General features: G+C 32.2%; 2 protein-coding genes across 2 annotated transcripts; both read left to right on the plus strand.

The window, feature by feature from the left end:
• The first annotated feature begins 285 nt into the window (after window positions 1-285).
• On the plus strand, window positions 286-2,331 carry LOC126979814 (uncharacterized). The gene is made up of 3 exons (XM_050829358.1): window positions 286-470; window positions 1,129-1,381; window positions 1,892-2,331. Exons 1-3 carry the CDS (start codon window positions 339-341, stop codon window positions 2,236-2,238), a joined length of 732 nt encoding a protein of 243 aa, XP_050685315.1. The 5' UTR covers window positions 286-338; the 3' UTR covers window positions 2,239-2,331.
• A 251-nt stretch (window positions 2,332-2,582) lies between these two features.
• LOC126979812 (uncharacterized) lies at window positions 2,583-8,615 on the plus strand. Its single transcript, XM_050829356.1, has 4 exons — window positions 2,583-2,776; window positions 3,432-3,687; window positions 7,040-7,215; window positions 7,788-8,615. The coding sequence occupies exons 1-4, from the start codon at window positions 2,639-2,641 to the stop codon at window positions 7,965-7,967; spliced, it is 750 nt and encodes a 249-aa protein (XP_050685313.1). The 5' UTR covers window positions 2,583-2,638; the 3' UTR covers window positions 7,968-8,615.
• The last annotated feature ends 512 nt before the right edge of the window (window positions 8,616-9,127 follow it).

Here is a 9,127-nt window from a genome sequence, read left to right on the forward strand (position 1 = left end):
TTTACAGCTAAGTATCGGTAATGCCTAATACATTTACAACTTAGTGTGTAGTCATGAAAACTCAACATTCGCACTTTTTCTTTCGTTTCATTTGCGCCGACACAAGAGTATATTTATTTAGTTATGAACAAACTTCACTTTCTATCATCTAATATTTGTTTTTCTACTTATCTCAACATGGAGTCTCATCAGTTAGCGTATGATGTCAAACAACGTGTACATCTTTACGTCAATGTGTGTTCAAATCAAGTGGGGAGACAAAGGATAAATTCAATGACAATTTTGGGATGATACCATAACTCATTCAGCATTGTGCTTGAAGTGAACTTCAGTTGAAGATGCTTAGAAAACTAGCATTTGTGGCCTTTTTGGCAAGTGTGTGTAGTAGCCCGGTAGAATATGGAATCGGTGAAAATATCGTTGGTGTTGTCTCGGAATGTATAGATAACGATACATCGTTATGTTTGAAGGTGTGTTGTGAAGTGATGTGATTCTAATAATAACAAATGATAGTTATTTTTGTTCGGTGGCATAATAAGTTTGTTACTATCCAACTAAGAAGCGAATTCTTGATATTCCAGCAAATACACTGCTTTTTTGTGTTTGTTAATATTTATTACATGATTGACTGTCTTAGTTTAAGCTCAACATAATTTTAGCTGTCAAATTACTATAAAAACTAAATAAAAGATTATGCTCAGCTTACACTTAGCTATGTTTTACGTGAGAAATGTCTGAGCAAAGCCCTTTTTCGCTGTATAAATCTCAGAGTCAGTTGCATCTAGTACCTTCACATATTTAGTCAAATATGTATTCTATATTTTTATTAAAAAGAGCGCAAAAAAAGAATGCTGGGAGATTTTCTTGCGCCGCTTCTTCTCTCTCGGAGCGCCAAATATGTATTGTATATTTTTATTAAAAAGAGCGCAAAAAAAGAATGCTGGGAGATTTTCTTGCGCCGCTTCTTCTCTCTCAGAGCGCCATTTGATTCCGAAGCGGTAGTATTATCTAGTATATTAGAAATGACATCAAAAAGAATTCTAAAGAAATCAATTTTGAGAAAATAAATGCCTTTTTTTATGCCTTTTTATGCAACTTTTTTCTCAAACTATCCTGTTATGTTTGCAGGAAAAGGCAGTGAAACTGACTGAAAAGCTAGCTATCACGAAAGACCTCAATATTTTAGATGGTCTATCTCTAGTCAATACTGGATCTGCACGGTCAGCTAGGAGTTATGAGCCATTGTCAGTGGATCCCAAGGAGAGGGAATCTCAGTTGGAAGAGAGGATAGTAGACAATGTTGGGGATTTCTTAGATAATCACGTACTGCAGCTACGTTTGTCTGATGATGCTGGCGAATCTAGAGATCTGGATGAGGAAGGTAAGGAATAAATACTCCCCCCACGGGCTTATTTCAGTTTAAATATCGTAATAATATCATTATTAATTTAATATATTGTAAGAAACTCTCTATCTAAATTGCAATGTTGTCTTTAGTAAGAAATATTTTACTACCCTAATTTATTAAATGGAGCAATAATGCATACCTGTAGTTTTTTTCGTTATTAATATGTAATATGAAAAAACATCTTTCAAGAAAGGGTGAAGCTATATATAGACATCTATTAACATTCTGGCCATCGAAATTCACTAGTGTTTCTCCAATAGTAACATCAAACCTGTTTACAAAGTTAGAATTTAAAAAAAGTAAATATTTATTGTTCAAACTGATCCCCGGCTAACATCTCTCATTCCCATTGTATTGGTAATCACGTATTTATTATAAATGTTTATAAATCAATCTTTTTCCATTTCCCTATATTTTTTTTCAATAGCAATAATAGTAGTATAAAACTTGGTGGTTAATCTAATTCGTGTACATCAATTTCAGGTCGTGGCAAGAAAAAGAATAAGAAGAAGCTAAAACAACTCTTACCTATTCTGCTGCTTTTAAAATTGAAAATGGCTGCCTTAATACCCCTGTTCCTTGGAATCATAGCATTTGTGGCTGTTAAGGCAGTTTTCCTCGGAAAAATTGCGTTCGCTGTCAGTGCAGTTTCACTTATTCGAAGACTGTTGGCGAAAAATAGCGGTGCATCAGCTGGTGCGAATTCCTATGCACCCGCCCATGCTGAAGAGAATCCAGGGTATTCGTATAAGCCAGCGCAGGGATGGAGTCGAACGGTTAATGATGCGCAAAATATGGCGTATGCCGGACAATTAACCAGCTTATCATAAGTATTAGAATGTGAATGTATATGTGTGTGAGCGCCCTAATTTTACCTCAGTTTAATTAATTTATTATATTTATTAAATTATTGAACAATTAAATTTTGTATTATTTCTCTACCAACATCCAATTTGAAAATAATTTTTCAAAAACATAAAATAATGTTACTATTTTTTTATTACATCATGCATAAGTCCATCAAAAAGAATTCTATGTTTAAATATTAACGGCCATGCGACTCATTCACCAAAGCATCGGACGGACTTCATATGGCATCAATTACTTTAATATGTTAATGTCGAAATTAAGAAGTGGGGACATTTTAGATAAAAAACTCTTACCAATCTGCTGTTTCACACAGTTGAATTCGTTTCGCAAAAGGACGTGGTCCCTTCAAAAGTTAAGAAAATGAAGACCATTTTGGTGTTGTTCAGTATAGTCGGAGCGGTGTACTCGGGTCCTATAGCACAAGAAGATTCTGTTATGCGATTGGTTGTCAACAATTTCGTGAATTGTATGAACAGTGATATCAATTTGTGTTTGAAGGTTAGTGTTTGTGATATAAGTGCGGTGATGTGAAATTTAAAGGACAAATTTTATTAAATGCTCAGATTTAAAGCTTAAACACACATGTGGTATATTGGAACAGATGTGTCCGGAGATAAATTTATCTCTCATAGATTTTTGACATTAATAATTCCTCTTATTAATTGATAGGAAACACGTCAAAAAAATTATTAAATTGTATAATATTATTAATTCGCATAAAATTCTGAAAAGATACTTTGATAGAAAAGACACAAAATAGCGGATTTTTATTAATAAAATATAACAATAGTAATATCATAAAAATGTAAATAAAAAAATATTTAACGCAGTTGTGTACACTTATATTTACTTAATAAAATAATTTTTATGTGACGATTATCAGAATTATAAAAAAAAGTAAATAAAATTGTATCTTTATTGCACTTTTCAATAATATTATCTATTAAATATGTACGCGCAAATTTTGCATTAAAATTTGTAATAAAATTAAATTTATAAAATAAGATAAAATAAAATAGTTTCTCTTGAACATATACTACAATTTTACCGGATCAAACATAATTAATAAAATTGGCCTAGGTTGCGTTACGATATAATTTAATTATTTTTTCTAATTATTAATATTTTAAAAAACATAATAATTGTTTTTCAGGAACATGCCCTCAAAGCAGCAGAGAGGTTAGGTACAGTGCGCAAATTAAATATTATTGATGGCCTGACTATTTACAACAATGGGCCAAGAGATTCAAAGAGCTTCGAAGCACTTTCAACTGAACCAGAACTCAGGAACAAGCAGATAACAGAAAGACTTTGGGACAGTGCTGGAGATCTTCTGCAAAAGAGTGACTTAGAAGTTAGCTTCGCTGGTTCAGAGGAAGAAGAAGAAGAATCGCGGTCGATTGGAGATGGTAATTATAAATGTATTAGTTGTGCCAATAAGCTTTCAGAACTGCTAGTTACAGATGATGTTATGAAAGGAGAATTATATCAATATATATTTTTGGGAATAGTAGGAAAGTTTATAGAAGTTTTTCGTATTAATGATCGTTTAAGTAACACCTCCACTATAGTATACCACACTTAAATTCAGAAGTGCAAAGAAAAGTTTAAAAACTGATAGTAATTTAAATCATTGGTATTTTTGAAGTTCTTTAAAAATATTCACAAACAAATTAGGGGAGTAAAAATATTGAATATTTAGTTATAAATTTCATTAACTTTTTTGCAAAACAATTCAAACAGCTTTCGAATTATTAATTAATAGGATTTACATTCTTAGTGAAAATACAGTTAACCAAAAACCAGTTTATCGGTCGCATAAGAAAAACGACCCGCGAAGTGTGTCATATGAACTGGTTATCAATTCAAAAATTTCACCAAATTTACATAAAAGATTTTATTATCATGAAGTATTTATTATTATACTAGCTGACACGAAAGATGTTGTTCTGTACATAATAAATAAAATATTGTTTCTTATTAATTTGTCCATAATATTTCGTAACATCAAGAATTATTTCGTAAAATTAAACAGGGAACATCCTGTTGCTATAAGGAAATTGTTTCTCAGCAAAACTCTCAAACCGTGCATCAATAAATTCTCTCATAGCAAATATGTCGATACAAAACAAATATTGAAAATAATTATGGGTCCCAAATCGAAATAAAAACTATCCTATTTCTCAAGTAGGACTTAACTGCACTCCATGAAGTAATCCCCATTAAAATCCGTTCATTAGTTTAGGAGTTCGCTGGAAACAAACATCAGGACACTGGATTTATATATATTAAGATATAAAATGGATAGGACTTGTTTTGCTAAAGATAATGTAAAAGAAATAAAAAGGGAATAGATTTATAGTATTATTTGGATTATAATTATTTCTCTCTTCGACAGAGACACTGTTTGGAGTAAAGTATTTTCTTACTAAGTAGTAATAAATCCTTCGGCATTTGTATACAGACATTTCGTTTCCAGAGATAAAGGAATTTATGCCTCTTCAGTGTCAAATTTAACTTTTAACCTTTGAGAACGAGTTCAGAGAAAATATGATTGCAACGATCTTGTATTTTGTAGCACAGTTGTAAATTTATGAACTGTTGTTAACTATAATTACTTTATTGGAACTGTGTTAGTAAGACAAAGGTTTTCACCATTCAGAATCATCTACGTTCTCACGCATGGCTTTGACATGATTGCCTTTTCATCTTTGTACAACAATGCCTGCTAATCTTAATGATTGCAATTATAATATACAACATAGATGTGAAAAAGAGACATTCGTAGACAGGAATTTGGTCTCAAAAGCAACGAACAACCAGCCCAGCCCAGCTAATACTTTTGTTATACTAGTTATTACCCGCGACTTTGCCCGGGTGGAATAGTTACTTTGGCCAGATTTTTTATTTTTTGGGATACTTTGCAAATAATTCACATACAAACTGCTCTTTCCGCTGCTGGCGGCGCTCTTCTACGATACAGCGGATATACTTTGTCATTTAGTCTCTAAAATAGTATTTTCCTGTGAACTATTATCTACTATTTCATCTCCATGTAGGTCAAAGTTTCAAAAATACTCAATCAAATTCTTATAAATTATTTCTTATCAAATGCCCAAATACAAATTTTATGCTGTTATCTTCGATAATCACGAACTTCCATACAAACTTCCAGCCCGTATCTCAACCCCTTTATTTATTTTTTCGCAATAAACAGTTTCCTATGCATTTTCCAAGCTTTCGTCTATCTCTGTACTAAATTTCATCAAAATCGGTTCAGTCGTTGAGGCGTGAACATTCACATATTACTTGTATGGTGTGACGTGGTCCAAGACAAATTCTAGAAATACAATAACAATTTGGCATGTGTTCAAGTAGCTTTTTGCACAGGATGCCGGCTAGATTATGGGTACCACAAAAGCGCCTATTTCTGCCGTGAAGCAGTAATGTGTAAGCTTTATCGTGTTTCGGTCTGAAGGACGCCGTAGCTAGTGAAATTACTGGGCAAATGAGACTTAACATCTTTTGTCTCCAGTTGACGAGCGCAGTTGTAGTGCCGCTCAGAATTTTTGGGAATTTCAAGAATCCTGAGCGGGACTGCATGGTCATGGGTAGGGCGTATCAGTTGAACGTCCTGCTCGTCTCATCCATTATTTTCATGAAAAAAAGCGTGGCTTGGCTTAGGTATAATACCTTTTACCCAAAGACCATGTAAGCAATACAAATTATGATTATGTAAATCAATAATTCAAAAATTTAGCTTTGTAGTTTTCATACAATACAGAATTAAACTAATTTTATATCTCAAATAGCATTATTTTTTCAATATATATGTTACACTTTACAGCTATAGATAACACATAAGTAAACTCTCTATATCTGCGACCAGAATGTACTGACACAAATTTTTAAATGTAAAATCAACTCGGAAAGTAACGGATATAATATTACGAATAAGAACATTTTTATACTTTCATTTTACATACAGTTTCACAACGAGTTAATTTATTTTAAGTAAGTTTTAATTATAGTTTTCATAAAACGGTATTGCACTTCAAAGAATTTAGACAATAAAACTTCCGTTTTTTGTTCGGTTATATTGCGAAATCTACAAAATCGATCGGAATTATAATAATACTCTAAGATGTAGCTTGTTTCGAAGAAGGTTTTAATATATGATATGTTGGTGATTACTTATCTGGGACCCATATTATATATATATACAAATAGTTCAGTCAATGACATTTCATTACATATGTCAATTTATTTATATGGCAAAGCAACGTTTGCCGGGTCAGCACTTGTACTTCACGAAGAACGTTTTTTATTTTATATCCATTACGTTATATATTTGTTCAATGTATATAAATATAACTGTGTATAAATTACTCTGGTAAATTTAGCTCTGAAAACTTGCGCTCCCTTGGCTGGCTCGAGCCAACAAAACATGAAAAACGTTACGGCTCAGTGTAATTCAATAACTAAATATAGTGCTCAGCGCTCCCTAAGAGGTTTTTAACTGAAAAAGTAATTATAATTATAAGTTAATATTTAATAGAATCATGCACGATAATATGGGGAGAAGCCGCCATCTTAATGACGTCATTGTGACGTCATGTATATCACCAATAAAATGTCCTTTACAAACTTCAATATGACTAGATTTCGTCGATCAAAAAGCGTGAAATGGCGACCTATTGGGATTACACATGATATTCCATTTTTAAATAACTTAAGTAAACTTTCTTTATTTTTTTCTAGTTGATGAAGGCCGTGGCAAGAAGAAGAAGGCACTCAAGAAGAAGTTGAAGCTTCTCATTCCTTTAGCCATCTTAGCCAAGGTGAAAGCGGTCGCTCTGGTAGTCCTAGCCCTTCTTGTCATCGCTGCTTCCCTCTTCAAGTTGGCTGTCCTTGCCAAGATTGCTTTCATCGCAAAGGTAATTATTTTATTTTAATGGAAAAGGAGAACAAACGAGTGTACAGGTCACCTGGTGTGAAGTCAACATCAAAGTAATCACAGGAGCGTTGCCGGCCTTTAAGAAGTACGCGATTTTTTAATCGTACCCGTGTCATATCATCCCGGAAACACCGCACAAGGAAGCTGATTCCACAGTTTTGGAAGAAAGTTCCTTCAAAACCGCACTGTGGAGGACCGCCACACATCCAGATGGTGGGGATGATATGTTAATTTGTGGCGTGTCGTGAGAAGGTGAAATTCGGCGGTAAGAATCAGGTGATACAGCTCTTCGGAACACCCTGCGTAATAAATATGATAGTAGACACACAATTAAGCGACGTCTCTACGCAACGCCAAGTGATCCAGCCGGTCACAGAGCACTGGGTCCGGGACAATTGGATACAGATTTTCTACAGAAAACATTCTCACTAAGTCATCCAAAAATGTCAATAATTCTTTAAACAGTACACCATTATTTCAATGGTTACAAATTTAGAAAAAGCACCAAAATATTTAAAGCAAATCTCTTTACTAATAATCAATTATCACCAGGTAATTGCCATCATCAAGGCTTTGATCGCCAAGAAGTATCATCATGAGGAGGAACACGCCTGGGTAGCTCATGAGGAGCATGGTCCACCTGTGCAAGTACCACACGGAGGTTGGGACGGTGGCTGGTCCCGTTCAAGAAACGAAGCCAATAACCTGGCTTACTCTGCCTACCAGCAATAAGTTACCATATTAAAATATTTATGAATGTTTAATTTATTAGAATGGATGTGTGTCTGAGATATTTAAGTTGCGATTTATGTTAACTCATTATTAAGTTTTTTTTGTTTTGTAATCTCGACTTTCTCTGTTTAATTACCTGCAAATGTATATTTTTTAATGCAATTATCTATCTTGTATAATTATTTGTATGTATATATTTATGTATATAATTTAGTATATCTTCATATTTGTACTAATTCTTATTGTATGTATTTATAAATACTTTTTTCATCTTTTATTATATTGATATATAATTTATTTTAATATTATTCTTTGTATGTTATGTTTGTATTTCTATTAATATTGTTTCTTTTTTAATATTAGATAGTATTTTATTATTATTTTTTATATTTTGTATTATATTATTATCATTTATTGTATTTATATTATATCGTTTACTTTATTAACATTACTTTTTTTATTGCTAAGTATATTATGTGATATTACTGTTTGTATATATTTAATTTAACTTTTTTATGATCTCTTTTATGTTGTTTTTTTTTTATTATTTCATGTACAGTGTAGTATATCGTGTGGTCACGAGCAATGAGTGTAACTTATTTATTGAGTGTTTGTGAGATAGTCATTAATAAAGTAATCTTCAATAAATTTTTGTTTATTTTTAATATTTTGTCCTTTTTGAGGAGGGAGTTGACAGGGATTTAGATTATTGGATTGTGAAAGAATTTTCTAATTATAAATTAGGTGTTTTACAGATATATCTAGCAAGTATTAATAACTATCCTCAGATGTAGCTTTCAAGAAATAAATCTCTCATATTATGATGTTGCGCCCATCCTTTTCAGGTCTGAGGCATTCTTTTTGGTATGTGTGATAGTTTTTGACTTTCAATAAGTGATGTCACATCCTACTTTGAAAAAAAAAATTTACTTTGAATCTTATATGTCATAGAGAACAAAAGACTTTAATTTAAAAAGATAATTCTAAAGTTGTGAGAATGTCAAGCAGCCTCGCAAATAAACGCGAAAACGTTATACGTCCGAATAAAATGTCTATTTTGTAAACATTTTGCATATCCTTGGTTTATTCTTATGTATAACTTTATATCAATATTATTTGGAAGGCCGTTATAGATTAACTATTCAATTTATAAGAATTAT

Source organism: Leptidea sinapis, chromosome 4, assembly GCF_905404315.1.
Source record: "Leptidea sinapis chromosome 4, ilLepSina1.1, whole genome shotgun sequence".
In the NCBI taxonomy this organism is placed as follows: domain Eukaryota; kingdom Metazoa; phylum Arthropoda; class Insecta; order Lepidoptera; family Pieridae; genus Leptidea; species Leptidea sinapis.

Bases quoted from the DNA above. Each gene is read 5' to 3' on its own strand.
- LOC126979812 (XM_050829356.1), top strand. From the start codon at position 2,639: ATGAAGACCATTTTGGTGTTGTTCAGTATAGTCGGAGCGGTGTACTCG. The intron at 2,777-3,431 runs GTTAGTGTTTGT...ATTGTTTTTCAG, and splicing joins ATATCAATTTGTGTTTGAAG to GAACATGCCCTCAAAGCAGC. The intron at 7,216-7,787 runs GTAATTATTTTA...AATTATCACCAG, and splicing joins AGATTGCTTTCATCGCAAAG to GTAATTGCCATCATCAAGGC.
- LOC126979814 (XM_050829358.1), top strand. From the start codon at position 339: ATGCTTAGAAAACTAGCATTTGTGGCCTTTTTGGCAAGTGTGTGTAGT. The intron at 471-1,128 runs GTGTGTTGTGAA...TTATGTTTGCAG, and splicing joins ATACATCGTTATGTTTGAAG to GAAAAGGCAGTGAAACTGAC. The intron at 1,382-1,891 runs GTAAGGAATAAA...CATCAATTTCAG, and splicing joins TAGAGATCTGGATGAGGAAG to GTCGTGGCAAGAAAAAGAAT.